Genomic DNA, 17,240 nt, shown 5'->3' with positions numbered 1-17,240 from the left:
TCTTTTTTCACCATGGCATCCACATGCCCCTGCTCATGGGGACACAGCCCTAGAGTTTCTCCAAAACCTTGAAAACTCCAGTCAAAACAAGGATTTATCCAGCATGGAATCTAATTAAGTTGGACTGAAATTTTGAACCTATGTAAAATAGTTACTTTTTTAAAGTACAGTTGGGAACATTAAAATAATATTCTGATATACAGTAAAGTCTATTTTCTAGATAATTAAATAATATTTATAATTGTATAAGCCATTTAAACGTGTGTATACATGCCTACATATGCACACGCCTACATATGCGCACGCATGCATATGGGTAGGTGTGAAAGAGTGAGAGAAAGGATGCATGCAACGTAAAAATCTCCCCTAGTACTATCCTGCTAATCAGGAATTAATATGAAACAGGACAGACAACTGAATGCTTTGATCAGCATTTAATATTAAAGTGGATACTGCCACATGTTAAAAATAAAATCAGGTCAGTATTCTCTCTGTAATTTCAGTCTCTTTTCTAGCCAATTTGGGTTGAATTAGTGACTGTACAAATGTACTCAAGCCTGTCATATTGCATTAAAAGACTTTTTGTGTAATCTATGATCTGCTGATGAGAAAGTATATAATCACGTTGATTTTGTGCTAATGAAAGAGTTTGGAAGTGGATACTGAAAGCACATCGGATGGTAAAACTGACGTTTAATGGATAGAAAACTGCATTAGTGCTTGCAAAACCTGAATCAAACAATTCAAAAAGTTAAAGTTAGCTACATTACACAACATAAGCTATACAGACATGTTAAGCATCAATAATAATCAGCCAATATGGTTTAATACTATACCCAGTTCTAAAATCATACCAAATGGGACCAGAGACCTGAGTACATTGCTGGAAGTGCTTCACCTCAAACTTCTCAATAATTTTCCATGAAAAAGAAGATTTGAAATAGACTGCTTACTGGGGAGATTACTAGCATCAACAAATGAGTAAGAACCTACTAAAACTACTGAGGTTATGCAATTCTTGGATCAATCAAGTAGAAACAGGAAGGAAGGGAGAAGGTTGAATGTACACTATCAATTTTAAATAAATGCTATGGGTTCTAGATTTAAAAGCCAGAAGGGACCTTTATGGCAATCTAGCCCAGGGTTGTCGAATTTACCTCGTGCCCCAGGCCAGATCTGGAAAGCAGGGCATTTATGAAAGCTGGATCCATTCCAGGGCCGTGGGTGGCTCAAGTCTAGGGCAAATGGCAACATCTCCAGCCCAGGGCGCACAGCAGCAGTGGAGAGAGCAGTGGCAACAGCATGTCTGACTTCCACAGCCCAGGATATATAGTGGGGCCAGATGCAGAGGAGACAGGACAAGCATGTGGTCCAAGTGGCTGCTTGCCGCATTTGCAGTGATAGATCAAGTGGCTACAGGGCAACCAGGGATGCATCAGTCCTTGACTGCCCTCCTGCTACTGAGGCCCCAAATTCTGCAGCAGTCCATGTACCCCATCCCCACCCTCTAACTTCCTGAGTAGCCTAGCAGGCCAGATAGAGTGGCTTGGCAGGCTGAATCTTGCCCACAGCTGTATTTTTGCCATTCCTGATCCAGTCTGAACACCCAGACTAACACAAGGCTATAATTTCACTCTAATTTTTATATCAACCCCATAACTTCAGGCTGAGCCTGACTTAGAGATTTCAAATATGAAGAATCAAGGATATGGCTAGTAAAGTTATTTCAATGGTTAAATATTGGTAAGTTTTACTGCTAGAGGCTATGTTGTATTTCTAGTCCCAATTTGTCAAGATTTAGCTGGTTATAACGTTCACAATTAGCTAACACAGACAAATTCATTCATATATATGAAGGCTCTATGGAAGATCTTATCAAAGTTTGGCTGCCCAGGGAAATTTATCACCATCCTAAGACCCCTTCATGACCAGATGACTTCCCCCATCCTATGCAGTGGCTCCACTATGGAGCCATTTGCAATTCGAACTGGCGTCAAGCAAGGCTGTGTGACTACACCAATTTTGTTTTCCATCTTTCTTGTAGTCATGAAAATGCTCATCAGTGACCTTCTGCCATATGGCATTGGCATAGAGCACAGGATGGATGGGAACCTTTTCTGCCTCTACTGCCTCCATGGAAAACAAAAGGTACTTTGGCCTAAATTGTAAAACTTCACTACATCAATAACTGTGCTGTTGGCTTGACCCTTAACATGGGAAAAACAAAGGTGCATCACCAGCCTGGCCCATGGCAATCAACCCCCCTGGCAAAGATCCTCATTGATGAATAGGAGATGGAGAGTGTTGAACACTTTTCATACCTCTGCAGCCATCTCTCAAAGAAGGACAACATAGATGAGGAGATTCAGTACAGGATCTGATGTAATAGCTCTGCCTTCAGAAGACCAAATTACTGTGTGTTCAATGATCATGACATCAGGACTCAAACAAAGCTCCTACTATATAAGGCTCTGGTAATCCCAACTTTTCTCAAGAGATGTGAAGCTTCAGTGACCTACAGGGACCACCTGAAAAGCTTGGACCACCATCACCAGCTCTGAAAGATCCTTGGCATAAAGTGGAAGGATCACCACAAAAATGCCAGTGTCCTCACCGACGCTAACACCACCAGAATGGAAGTGTTGATTATTCAATATCAGTTGCAGTGGACAGAGCATTGTGTGTGATGTATGTATACCAGAACAACTGCTATACTCCCAACTCAGCCAAGGACAAAATACACATAGGGGCTAGAGGAAATCTATGAATCTATGAAATGCTTCAAGGGCTCTCTCAAGGCAAGCTTTAAGAAGTGTAGCATTGACTCTACAAATTGGGGAAAACTAGCCTGGGACAGGGCTACATGGCGCTCGCTTTTGAAAAAAGGCATCTGTTACCTTGAGAAAAATTCTCTCACCCTGGAGATTGAAAAATGATAGAAACAAAAGGAATAGAAACAAGACCAAGAAATCTGTGATCTGATCCTCCCTTTAACCACCACCTGTGGCATTTGCCAGAGAGTCTGCAATTCTAGGACTGGCCTTCTTAGCCATCAACGGACACATCTACAACCCTTTACTTGACACATGGGAATGAGCATCGTTGACAATGAGGGATTGCCAACAACAATGACTATGACATGTTATATACTCCTGCCAGTATACACTCCTGCCAGTGTTATGTGCTCCTGCCACAAGGTGGCTCTATTTCAAACTTGGTTTCTCCTCTGTACTGTCTGATGTTTTGCTTGAAAACCCATCAGATAATCCTCTTTGTTTTGTATGATAAAGATGACCTCCCTGTTGCTCCCTGTCTGATCTCACTGGGACAAACAAAACTTTGCAATACACAAAAGTCTTGCTTGCTGCTGCACATGTGATTGCCCTAGCCTCTACCAAATCTGCCACGGTCCCTAAGTTAACTTCAAAATATTCCATAAAATAGTAATTCTGAAAAAATATCTTCTGAATTTTTCAGATTTACAAATGTTCATATCATTTCACAGCTTATTTTATATGTATTACATGTATATTATTTAATGACAAGTCCATGATAATAATAATAAATAATATGCACTACTCTCACTAGTCTGATATGTGTTAAAATGAAAATAGAATATTATATTTTTAGACTCATTAAGAACAGCTGCTACATCCTATTTTCTTTTCAGCATCTCTCAACTATGTTGTAGTGAATGTATTTGCTGTTTGTACACAAACAGGAGCCATTTTGATTACACAAAAAGACGATGCATTTTTTCAATTGTAAACTTTCAGTAGCCCTTAGTTATTTAAACAAAATAAAATAAAATAGACTAAAATAATACCATACATCAACTGTTATGTTCTGTCATATTGAGTGCATTACATGACAATATGCAGTATTGAGAATCAGGTTATGTTATCCCAGTCAAAGCATTACATTAACATTGCTACACTGTTTCCAGCACCCATGCTTACCTAATGCAGATGTAGATATACTAATTCTGGTACATGAGCAGCAGTAGCACATATTATGTACTACTTCTACTATTAATATGTCATGAAATAATGTAAAAATAACATAACCATGAAATAGAATAAGATTTTGAATTTTCAAAATTAAATTTTGAAATGAAAAATGACCAGACCAAAATTAAAAAAAAATCAAATTACTATATAGGAAAATTTCATGAAAATCTGTAAAATTTTAGGAAACATAGATGAGAATTCTTGAAACAGGCTTTCCTATTAAAAAAGAAAAAAACACTTTCAATGGTAATTCTCCAACCAGATCAATCACATCTACTATGGACATATATAGTTTGTTAGGAGTTCTAATTGATGCAGCTTGACACAGAAGAACCTATTATAGATGACTCAGTAAAGTATGACCTCTCTTCTAAGTGTGCTTCAGATTTAAGTGGAGAGATGAGAGATAAGGAAGCAGAGGAATAACAAAAACTGGGAATGCATAATACACAGTAAGATGAACAAAGGTACCCTTTGACCAATTTTACCTCATTTCTTCTTTGTCTTTTCTAGTTTCTTTTATTTCTTTTATTTACACATCTATTGCATTATTTTTGACCAACCTATTTTCCCTTCCTTTTTTTCCCCTCACACTTTCTTCCCTGTTCCTACGTTCACATGAAGCATTTTTAAAGAACATCACTGATTTCCAAACCCTTTTACAGCAATTTTCATTATTGCTTATTCTCATTCGGTTGGTTTTCTTTCTCCTTCTAGTGAATGACATATAGAAGGCAGATGGCTGATTCATCAGTGTGTGAGACGGTCACATTTACAGCAGCAAGTGTAGTCAGGAGATTTCTTCTTCCTTATATAGAATTTACAACAAAGACACAGAAGCGAAAGGTGACAGACTAGAATTTACTACTCAAACTAGTTGTGATGAAATGACTATAGCATATAGAAACAGCAAAACAAGGCAAAAGGATTAGAGCATAATGGAAGAAAGCAGAGACTTTAGCTATAAATGTAGCACACTGCAGGAGCATCTACACGAGACGCTTACTGAGCATTAGCCTAATAACACTGAGCAGTAGTGTAGCAGTTATTAACCATGCTGACAGCTGTAACTCTAGTTATTGTGCATTTAGTTTAGTACCTCTTATTGTTGGTACCTTATTAGAGGTACTAAACTAAATGTGCACCAACTAAAGTGCATTAATGAGCGTGTAGGCATGCCCTGCCAGGACCACGGCCAAGAACAGGAGAGATCAACAGTGGGAAAAGAGAGAATAGATTTGGCACAGGGAAGTACTGAAAAAGTACGTAGGTTTGATAGTAAACTTTGAGACACACCTAGTTTTCCATAGGAAGAATGGAAAGTGACAGGAATAGCTAAGGGCCTGCTCTCTTAATGTGCACAGAATAAATTTTCATAGATTTCATAGACATGAGGGCTGAAAGGGACCTTGAAGATCATCAAGTCCAGTCCCCTGCCCCAGGGGCAGGAAGTCAGCTAGGGTCAAAGGATCCAAGCAAGATAAGCATCCAAACATTTCTTGAGTGAGTCCAGAGTGGTGTCTGCACCACTTTTGGAGGGAATCTATTCTAGGCCTTATTCTACGTACTGAGAGGCAGCCACCATGTTACCCCTGAGCCTGCACTTTTCTAGGCTGAAGAGTCCCATGGCTCTCAGCCTCTCATCATAAGGCCTATTGTCTTGCCCTCTGATCATGCACGTGGCTCTCCTCTGGACTCTCTCAAGCTTCTCGACATCCTTCTTGAATTACGGAGCCCAGAATTGGATGCAATACTCCAGGTGTGGCCTCACCAAGGCTAAGTACAGCGGGAGGATGACATCCTGAGATTTACTTGAGAAGCATCTATGGATGCAAGCCAGAGTTTTGTTTGCTTTACCAGCTGTGACATCACATTGGTGGCTCATGTTCATCTGGTGGTCAATCATGACCCCCAAGTCTCTTTCAGCCGTAGTATTAGCGAGTATACCACTGCCGAGCCTATAAGAGTGCTGTGTGCTTTTTTTCCCCAAGGTGGAATATCTTGCATTTTTTGGTATTGAACATCATCAGGTTTATATCCGCCCACTTACTAAGCTTATCCAAATCATCGCATTTATTGATTTATATTTCACCCAGCAATGTATTATCTGAGTTTTCAAAAAATTGAAAGAAAATCAAATCCATGTCCAAGCAGTTGTAACAAATTGACACTTCATCAGCATGTCTTCCCACTCACTATACCTTTTATTTTTATGCTAAAGACCTCTTGAAGTGGCCGCTATTTTACTATAAAACACAGATAGAAAAATGTGATGTTATGATTGTTATGTCACGGCATTAATATAGGTAGTAAATTTTGCTTCTTTAAAAACTTTAACCAAATTCATTAATTTTACTGTCTCTAAAATGAGCATTATTTTCCTCTGAAGACAAAGGAACATTAAAAAATAAGCATGCAAGATGAGTACCTTGGCTTTTGTGTTTTCATGGTCAGAAGACAGTGAAAAAGTCTGTGGTGAAGTCAGCTCTCTGGATCTTGATAGAAGTGGACAAGATGACCGGTCTGAAACAGGAGATCTACACTGTGCTACTGATGAGGTGGCCGATTGCTCAGGTCTCAGAGGTGAGGAATAAACTCTATAACTTGGGCGCAATGATGAGGAACTAAGTTTTGAGGAGTGGGGATGACTATAACAAGCTGAAGGAATAGGTGATATAGAATTAGGATGTGAGGAAGACAATTGCATTGAGGCATTTGAAAGGGCAGGGGAGGCATCACTGAACTCCTGAGCAAACCTCTGTGCTGAACTTGCTTTGGATTTATATGTAGGGTTTAAAGGATTTGGAGAAGAAGAAGAGCATATCTCAAAAGAGGGGGAAAATGTGCCCCTTTGATTGGAAGGAGAGGACAAAGGATGTGATTTACAGATGAAGGTGGGTGAGTAGGTATGTACTCGCCTTGACTTCTCAGGTATTTGGGATTTGGAGATAGGGTAATGCATCTGTTTTGTAGGAGAAGATTCAGGGTTCAAAGAAAAGTGTCTTGGGACACAAGAAGGCATTGAATAAGTAGGGAAGCTTGGTTGTAATAGTGGAGAGACAACTGTCTTTCTATAGGAAGAAACAGTGGATGACAGAGGACTTAATGAGTCAGGAGATAGGGGTCTGGAATAAAGGTGGTTTCTAGGGGAAAGGGATCTAGCTCGAGGTGGATGATGGGCCTTTGAAGATATAGGCACATGTGAAAATCCCAGTGGCTGATGTTCTTCTTGGCTTGGAGAGTCTGACCTAACAGAAAAGCCTGAGACATATTTCTTAGGGGTAGGTGGAGTTGTTATAAACTTTTGATCTATTGAGAGTGTTGAGGAGCCAAGGGAGTTAACTGAAAAGGTAGCAGGGCAAGAAGCAGGGGATAATGGTCTTTGCTGAGAAGGGTGTGACTTCAGGACAGCAGTTAAAAGAGTGAGCCTTGTTGGCAGGGAGGCTCTAATATCTGGCTTCAGTTGATTTCCACTAGGTGACATTTGACTGCAAGGCTCATTTATACTACATATGGTTGAGGAGGAACTATAAAATGGAGAGGACAGAGGTTTAGGACTAGGTGATAATAAATGTGCTGTGATATGGACAGGTATGGCAGATACAGATCTTTTAAAAGAACGTGAGGGCAGAGACTGGGCTGACAAGTCTTGAATTTTGCTTGAACTGGGAACATCTGCGGATAGACTTCCACTCCCATTTGGAAGCCCTGACCTAGTGACTTGTGATGGTTTATAAGCACAGTCAGGTATAGAAATAGTTGGCACTTGAGAACTACTGGAAAACTGAGAACTGGAAGAAGGGCTACTTAATTCATAGTCGGATCTTTTGGACTTGGGTGAACTATGAGTAGTAGCCTGAAAACATGTAGATGAATCTTGTTTAGAAGACCCAGTTGCAGACTGACACTTGTTATAGGATCCTTCCAGTGAAGAGGCTTGATTCGAGTTAACCAGGTCACGCTTTACTTTCAGATTAGTTGGAGAAATTAAACGGATAGCAGGTGGTTTATGGAAAAGATGGTCAGAGGTAGAAAGAGAAGTTAACTGGAGAAAAAAAAAAAGAAACATTAAGATAAGGTGGAATTTGTAAACCTTTTAAAATTCCACATGTTAGTTCCAAGAACATGCAGGTAGTGTTTCCACTAGCACTGTTCTGTGGGTTAAATGCACAGGGCTATCTAAACTCTCAGTGATACACCTGACCCGAGATATGATTTAGGACAACTTTTCCACAAAAGTTAATCTGATGAAGAATTTGTTGTGTAGATACACTACTATATCTCTAGATTCAAAGCTACTGAATTTTATACCTAAGCAATATCTGACACAAATATACCATGAGTAACCATATATTGTATCTAGAAATTATGGTACTGCAAAAAAAGATACTTTTACTTATATAACAGTAATCACTAAAATAGCCATATTTCTTTGAAAGAATAACGTGTCCCTAGATCCATCGATATATAGATAAATTAAGTGCCCAGTGTATCTACTATGCTTTGCTTAGTAGTACTTTACTCTGCCTGAGGAGGACCTGACTGAATATGAGTGATGATGGCAGAACCAGGACTTACAGTAATCAAAATGATTTTCTTTTGTATGATATGGAAGCAATGTTATATATAAAACTTATGTTCTAATATAAGAAATCATTGACAACTCTTCAGTGAGCAGAAGTTAGAGTGCCTACAATGAAAAATCATCCTCTGTTTAAATACAGGTGATACCTCTACTAAGTATATCCTTAGTCAGCAGTGATTTTCCTAAGTACCTGAGGATTCAGTACCCAACTTTAAGGTATTTTAATATCTGAAGTGCATATATTTAGGCACTTGGACACCTAAATTCTGGATATCTTAGCCTTAGAGAACAATTGATTTCTAATAGATTTAAGTGTTTCAGGTTCTTTATATAGAGATGTAAGGAATAATCCGGACAGCTTAAAGCAGGGTGGGAAACATGCAGCCCACAGGCCATATCCAGACCACATAACTGTATCTTCTGGCCCATATGCTGCCAGCTACATGAAGCATGCGCTGGCACGGGTCCCATGATGTGCATGTGACCCCTGACACACCCATGCTATGTGAAGCCCATACCAGCATATGTCCCAGACTGGCCACATGCCGTGTGAAGCCCATGCCTATTATAGTTGACTCAGTAAAGTATGACCTCTCTTCTAAGTGTGCTTCATAATCTGTGCCAGTGCATGCTTCATGCTTCAGCCATGGCAAGTCTGGCATGGGCTTCACATGGCATGGGGCCAGTCTGGGGCATATGCTGCATGTGGCTGCTGCACCAGACCTTCCTTCCATGCTAGATCCAGATCAGCCCCACAGACAAGTTATCCATGTGGGATTCAGCGTGCAGCGTGGGATTCAGTGTGCCATGTGTAGTGCATGCCTCAGGCCCTGCATGCTGTGCATCCCAAATTGGCCCCATGTGGCATATGCCACATGCTACACACCATGTGCTACGTGAGGGCCAGTGTGCTGCGTACATGCTTGAAACACGTGCAGCTGTTCCAGCGTGCATGCTGCATGTAGTATTGGCACTAGACCACCTCTGTGGGTCTGGATGAGTTTGACACCCATGGCCTAGAGGAAAAGTTAAGCACAAGTACACCTGGAGTAGCATCACTCTTCAAAGTTTAAGTGCCTGATTCAGGGTACCCTTAAGCCATTATAAGCCATGCTTGTCTGTACTCTTGAGATTCCGAAGACCCTGCCTTTGAGGTCAGTGCCAGTGTGGATAATGCCCATGTTTTGCCCGATAACCTCAACAGAAAGCAGGAGACCTGGATTCCCAGCCTTCCTCAGCTTGAAGACATGCACGTCTCCTGCTTCCCAAGAGACAACTTTCACCACCAGGCTGTAGCATAAGTTGGATAAATGTACTCTCTACATTTACTATTGAAGCAAAGCCACTGAGCAGCCCAGGGTGCAAAAGGCATGGGGCAGGAGAGCAAGGAAGAGAGTGCAGGCTTCTGTAACTTAGTTGCACTCTCTTGGAGGTAAGGAGACCAAAGTTCAAAGGACTTGATGCATTTCACAATAAGACAGCCATCCATTGGCTTACAAACACAAACAATCCTAAGAACAGGATTAACTCCTTGTTTTGGTGCCCCTAAAACCAAACTGGGGTCTGGCCTTTAGTCCATATAAAAGAGACTGTGTCAGATATTTATCTGAAATGCCCCTTGATTTGTAATTAAAAAGCAAATTAGTGTTTGCAAGACAGCCACAAAGAGAGAAGGTGTTTGAGAAGTGTTTTGCATCAATTTAACAATTTCCACACATTATTTATTAAGTTTTAATTTTAAAAATACTTGTCAGTAACAATAAAGTATCTAGAGCTGGCATAGCATCTTTCATTCCAAAATCAGTCTATAAAACTTTGGGCCCAATTCTATCCCAGTGGAAGTGTATGGAATTATTGCCCTCAACTTTCCTAGGAGGAAGACCTGGCCTTTTATATTCAGTGATCTCCATTCATTTTTTCCATCATTAGTTCTGAAAAGAATGTTAAAACAAAATAAAATAAAACAAAACAAAAAAAACCTAAATTAAAACCAAGCCATCATTTTCCGAGAACCACTATGTCAAATTCTAGGGACAGGAAGTAATTATGATATTAAGCGGTGTGGTGGTCACTATATCTGTGTTATGTCACACTGCTGAAAGGCAGCCTTACCCAAGGTAGGCGTCCACAACTGTATACTACCACAAAAGGGCAGGAAAGATGAAGAGCAAAACCACTTTAATATACACAGCAGTTTTAGAAATCCAAAATATAATTGCTCAAAAAAGGCAGGGCTGATACCAAATTCTTGCCAAAATTTAAAAAAGAAAAGGTTATTGGGAATTTCAAATATTAGGAGCCTTATTCTCTTGTGCACTAGACCTTTTTTTGCATGACTATTTTATAAACAAGTATTCAAAAAAATGGGTATAGGTGTGGGCTTTTCCCACTTTAATGTTTCTTCATACTATCTGACCAGTGTACTGTATATGAGAATAAAGTCCTGGTTGGGACTTTATTCTCATATACAGTGGTTGGGTCCTGATTTTTTGTTTTGCATCCTAAAAATGAAACACCATAGAAAGGTGCTATCACCATAGTAAGAAATTAATTCAGTAGCAAATTGCAGACAAAAATGTCACCTGTATTCAGTCTGTTTCTTACCATTCTTGGGAGAGAGAGGTAGCTGTGTTAGCCTGAAGTCAAGGTGAAAGCAGGGTAGATTTGCATCTTATAAAGTAACCAGAGAGAGACAGACAGACAGACAGACAGAGAATCTATAAGGTTCAAGTCTATCCTGCCTTCTTACTGTTCTTATAATTTATGAAGCAGGCTGTTGGTACATATATAAGCCAATATGTGCCCTGTGCCCGCTCATACCTCAGAAGTTTCTTTTTCTTGCAATCTAGTTGAAAATGTAGTGAATTCATTGATAGATACCTATTTCTAAGGTTTATATATAACTCCTAACTAGGGTTTGTCAATAATACATATATATATTTCATAGAATCGTAGAAAATTAGGGTTAGAAGGGACCTCAGGAGGTCATCTAGTCTAATCCCCTGCTCAAAGCAGGACCAACCCCAGCTAGATTATCCCAGCCACAGCTTTGTCCACCTGGGTCTTAAAAACCAAGGATGGAGATTCTACAACTTCTTTGTAGGGCTGTGTGAAACAGCTAAGTTTTGTTTTGGTTTTGGATTCAGCCATTTCAGAGGGTCAGTGATTGGTTTCAGTGTTTTGGATCACTGTTACGTTTCAATTCAGCTGAATCTGTTTCAGAGTTTCAATGAGGTTTCAGCACTAATTTGAAGATTCAGCTGCAGCACAGGTGCCAAGCGGTCGGGTAATCCCCACTGATCCCCACTGTCCCTCACTGCACGAGGGAGCTCTGCCATGAGCCCTCAGAGGCCCCAATTGCTGCTGCTGCAGCCGGTGAATATGTGGCTTTTTTTTTTTTCCAAGTGCTGGGAGGCGGGGGCCGGGGCTGGGCAGGGCAGCCATGGGGGCTTCTCCTGCAGCTCCTCCCACCAGCTGCAGCAGCAGTGATCAGGGCCTCTGAGGGCTCATGGCAGAGCACCCCCCATGCAGTGCATGGCAGTGGGGATCACCCCCCTGGTTGGTACCCACACGGCAGCTGCCCCATGGTGTGGGTGCAGCGCGGCTCGGCAGGGTGCCATGTGCTGTCTGGGAGCTCGGGTGGCTCCACCTGTCAACCAGAACCTACCACCATTCATCCTCAACGACCCCAGCTCCCAGACAGCGTACGGTGCCCTGCCGATATGCACTGCACCCGCACGATGAGACAGCTGCCATGCAGGTGCCAAGCAGGGGGGGGCAATCACCGCTGCCCCGCCACTGTCCTGCACTGTGTTTGGGCACCTGCCATGAGCCCCCAGAGGCCCCAATTGCTGCTGCTGCAGCCAGTGAGTGCATGGTTTGGTTTTTTTTGTGCTGGGAGGCTGGGCTTGGGCCCGGGCGGGCCAGCCATGGGGAATTCTCCCACGGCTCCTCTGGCTGTGCCTGCCTCTTCCCCAGTTGGGGGAGCTGTGGGAGAAGCCCCCATGGCTTCCCTGCCTGGCCCCAGCCTAGTCCTGGCACTTTAAAAGGAGGTCTGCGTGTCTGTGCCAGACTCTTCCCAGGGCGCCTCTGAAACGTTTCAAAACATCCAAAACATTTCCAAAATGTTTCAGATGGTTTCATTTTGTTTCAGAGCTGTTTTGGAGCCTTCTGTTTCATTTCAAATTCAGCATTTTGGGTGCCATGTCTGAAACTAAATGGCTCCTGAAATTTTGCACAGCCCAATCCTTTGGTAATCTGTTCCAGTGTTTTACAACCCTCCTAGTGAGGAAGTGTTTTTCCTAATATCTAACCTAAACTTCCCTTGCTGCAACTTGAGACTGTTGCTCCTTGTTCTGTCATCTGCCACCACTGAGAACAGTTTAGCTACATCCTCTTTGGAGCCCCACTTTAGGTAGTTAAAGCCTGCAATTAAATCCCCCTCAGTCTTCTCTTCTCCAGACTAAATAAGCCCATGTCCCTTAGCTTCTTCTCATAAGTCATGTTCCCCAGCCCTCTAACTATTTTCGTTGCCCTCTGTTAGACTCTCTCTAATTTGTTACATCCTTTCTTCAGTGAGGTGCCCAAAACTGGACACAGTACTCCAGATGTGGCTGCACCAGTACCAAATAGAGGAAAAGAATCACTTCCCTCAATCTGCTGGCAACACTCCTACCAATGCAGCCCAGGATGCCGTTAGCCTTCTTTGCAACAAAGACACACTGTTGGCTCATATTCAGCTTACTGTCCACTGTAACCACTAGATCCTTTTCTGCAGAGCTGCTGCTTAGCCAGTCGGTCCCTAGCCTGTACCAGTACATGGGATTGTTCCATCCTATGTGCAGGACTTTGCCCTTCTCCTTATTGTTCTCCAATACTTGGAGTAAATTACTCGGAGTAAATTATTTTGTTCCAAACTATAGTGCTGTTGGAATTTTCCTCAGAGAGATATAATTTAACCTAATAACATTGACAGAAATAGTTTCAAACTATTATCTTCTAATTAACTGAAAGTTAGGCTAAGCATAAGGCCATAAAAAAAAAGACGACTTCCTTCTTTTGCCATCAGAAATATTAAAATCCCTTTCATGATAGCAAACAAGAAGCAGGTTCCTGGAAATGTGTTTTCCTTTAGCACCTAAAATGTTGTCCTAATTAGAATTGTATTTCTGCGTGCACACATATTTTTATGCCCTAAGGTTATTGTAATCATTACTGAAACCTGCTAAATGATGTCTGCTACCATTTAAAGTTGTCAAATATTTATGATTAAGCCCTGTTAGGACTATATTTGAAATTGTGTCTTTCCTATACTGTTACTGCATCTCTGATAGCTGCATAACAGTACTAATCTGTTCCCTTTTTAAATGCTTATTTTCTCAAACTCCTGCTTTGCTTTTCTCTACATTTCTTTCTTTCTTGCACTTATTTCCCAAACTAGTTTTTGAAACAAGGCATTGTTCCTGCCTACGTTCAAGTAACTGAGTGACAGGTAATCTCCCATTCTGCTTCTTCATAGACTACTGAACACGCTTTGAGTGCGTAGACATAGAGAAATAAAAAGAATAATTTCTCATTTCCCTTTCTCATTTTAACTTTGGCTAATCCATACGTATGATACTGGCCTAAAAAATCTTTCCATATACTTGTCCTGTTTACAGGTATTCCAAGTAATTCATACTTAAGAATGTGTGAAATCTTACCAAACACTGTTAGTATTCTAATTCAAGAGGATCTTCAGAGTGTAACTGAAATTTCTTTGTCTAATCCAACCCCTGATAACAAGTTGCATTTTATACTCCTCCTGCTTTTTAGAATTTTAGTATTCACACTAGAATATTATCTGTTTCCTTCTAACACTTTTCACAGAAATATCCTTTCCCTATAGATAAGTAAACTGGGAAAACACTGCCATAATCCAACATTGCTTCATAAGCATGCTATACTTCCTTGATTTAAGTCTTAACTTTACCCAGCTGCATTGGACAGTAATCAGAGTTTTAACACTTTTCAAAATCTAATTAGCTGTATATAGTCTTTAAGTAAATACTTTTTTTTTTTTTTTTTGCTATTGGAAAATCCTGTGACTTGTCACTGTAGCAACAAATGAAGGTGTATATGTACTAAACATTACCACCAAGTTTACACAGGCAGCATAATTTAAATTTCTGTTTCCTTCAATCTCACAATTAAAAGACATTTTCCTGAAAGCATTCAGAAGTTGTTATTTGGTCATGATAAAGATTATTTGGTTTTATAGTTTTGAATTTCTAGGTTTAAAGGCTTTGCTGTAATACATATAAATCTAATGGGATGAAATGGATTTGCATGCATTTGTTTTGTGAGTCAAGTGATTCATTAACATTTGCATTTGCTGATATGATTGTTTGTTGGAACAAGGTATTGATTTACCATATTTTCTTGCATACAATACCTACCTTTCCCCCCAAAAATAGCCCCCCAAAACTGGGGGGGGGGGGGGGGGTTTTAAGGGGGGAAGAGGTTTTTTTCCCTGAAAAAAAAAAAAAGAATGCCTAAGAATCTGTGCATGCTATACAGCTACCGAGATGCTTACTACTGCTTTGGCTCAGTATACTGAATGGGTTGACTCCTGTGTTAAGCCTCTTACAGCCATAGTTATTGGCTGAACAGTAATTCATTCTTGTGCCAGAGGCAGGAAATGAGCTACTGATAGTATCTTGATGGGGCTTATGATGTGGAAATATAGAAACTTATAGAAAGAACTACCTTGTTCTTACTGTTCTTTCAAGGGTCTGTGGCCTAACATTGTGTGACAAAAAGTAAGTCCTCCTGGTAAGTCTGGATGAGACAGCAAGTAGAAGAACTTCCTGCCATACCAGGAGGCTCCTGCTACCTGCTGCTTCACCCAAATGTCTCCTGGGATGCCACCCTTCATAGATACTCTATGACACAGAGTCAGCCATGACTCCAGAAAAATCTATTTTTCTGTATTCTGCTTTTCAAAAGGCAGTTTATTTGGAAGTGTTGTAACTGCCCCAAGGTTGGTGGTTAGTACTCACCTGTTGGTTCTCCCCACCCCCATTCCCAAAGTGCGTCTCTCCTGCCATGACTGAAATTAAGCAGTAGGACCTCAGTTCTGTAGGAGCAGCAGCTTAGGTTCCCCTCTCTATAGGCACATTGTTGAGCTACCTTTATGTGGGATCTTCTATGATTGTATCCCCTATGATCCCCTCTCTGGCCCCAATCTGTAGCCTAGGGGGCTGGACTCTAGGGGGCTGGACTCACTCATCTGGTTCTCAACTAGTCTGAAACAAAACAGATTAAATCAGGCCAGGGTGACCACCCTGCCTTATTATCTTGATACTGCATCTCCCTTTCAACCTACTCCTAGAATTCCCATCACCTCCCACAATCACTTCCACACGGCTTGCCCTGCATGCAGTCCCAGCCAGGGTGCCTTTTCCCAGCCCCCAGGGCTTCCACCCCAAACTCCTGGGGCTATTTCTACCACAACCCTCCCGGACATACTCCAAACAACCAAGTCCCAGCATTGCTTCCTCCATCTCTACCTATGTCAGACTGCCCCTCTCTGCCCCAGAAGCTGGGCTTATATCCCTAGAGCTCCCCTTTTCTGGCCTCCCAGCAGCATACCTTAAAGACACAGTCTCTCTTTTCTTACTCCTATATTTTGTCTCTAGTAATAGGGTAGGGTTATTTGGAATTGTATTGTATGTAAGAAAATATGGTACATGAAACATTTATAGAATTAGCCTAGTTCAGTCAAGTGCTGTTTTATTTTTATTGATTGTTTAGTATAATATTATGTCATAAATAAACGGTGATGTTTAATTATAATTATTCATTGTACTTATTCTTACTTAGTTTCTTTTTATCTAAAAAAATCAATTCACACTATTCTGATATGCTACTTTGACTTTTTCACTTACTATTTATGTTACTTTGACCTTGATATAGCACAAGAATGTATAGTCAAATTTGGGGAAGCGTTGCATAACCAGCCTTATATAACTAATTTATTTATCTTTTACATCTGTAATCCATTTATTTTTTCTTTCATGATGAGAAAATCATATTTTCTTCTTTTCATATTAATTTTCTCCTTTCACCAACTTTAAACAAACTCTTTAAATTCATTTTAATGTTAGTTTCTTTGTGTTGGAACCCACTAGTGCCTCTTCAAAGAACTCTTGCCAATAGAACATTGGATCACTTTCCATGAATTAACAATGATCTATACTTCTGTCTTTTAATTTTCTTCTCTCCAAAGTGAATAAGCAGTGGTCCATAATCCAATCTTTCTTTTTTGTTTGTTTTCCCTGACCTAGTTGTTTGAGAAACAAACAAGATGAGATTTTAAAAAGCAGCATAGAAGGAATATGGGCAAAAGGAGGATTCACAGAGATTCTTTCACTATAATGCCTAAGACTCAGTAGTGTACTATGGGGTCGACAAGTGGGACATATGCCATTGGAGCCACCTGAGGAGAAGGGCGCCAAAAGGAAGGGGGTCACCTCATCCTCATCTTCTCCTCTCCACTTGCATGGAAGACTCCAGGAAGCACCTGGCACAGGTGATGTGTGTAATGAAGTGCAAGAACTGGAAATCACATTTCTGTAGAGGAGCAATGGCATTTGCTGCTTCTG

At 40.8% G+C, this 17,240-nt stretch overlaps 1 protein-coding gene across 1 annotated transcript in view; it reads right to left on the bottom strand.

Annotated features, from left to right (window-relative positions):
• The window catches only part of LOC102381454 (muscular LMNA-interacting protein-like), a 36,645-nt gene that overhangs the window by 12,050 nt on the left and 7,355 nt on the right, over positions 1 to 17,240 (bottom strand). Inside the window, exon 4 of the mRNA XM_025195628.1 lies at positions 6,439 to 8,055. Coding sequence (XP_025051413.1) covers positions 6,439 to 8,055 — 1,617 coding nt within the window. The remainder of the gene's footprint in view (positions 1 to 6,438; positions 8,056 to 17,240) is intronic.

This window comes from Alligator sinensis, unplaced genomic scaffold, assembly GCF_000455745.1.
Source record: "Alligator sinensis unplaced genomic scaffold, ASM45574v1 scaffold2083_1, whole genome shotgun sequence".
Taxonomy (NCBI): domain Eukaryota; kingdom Metazoa; phylum Chordata; order Crocodylia; family Alligatoridae; genus Alligator; species Alligator sinensis.
Note: the sequence above shows the minus strand (reverse complement) of the source record. Positions and strands in the feature narration are given on the sequence as shown.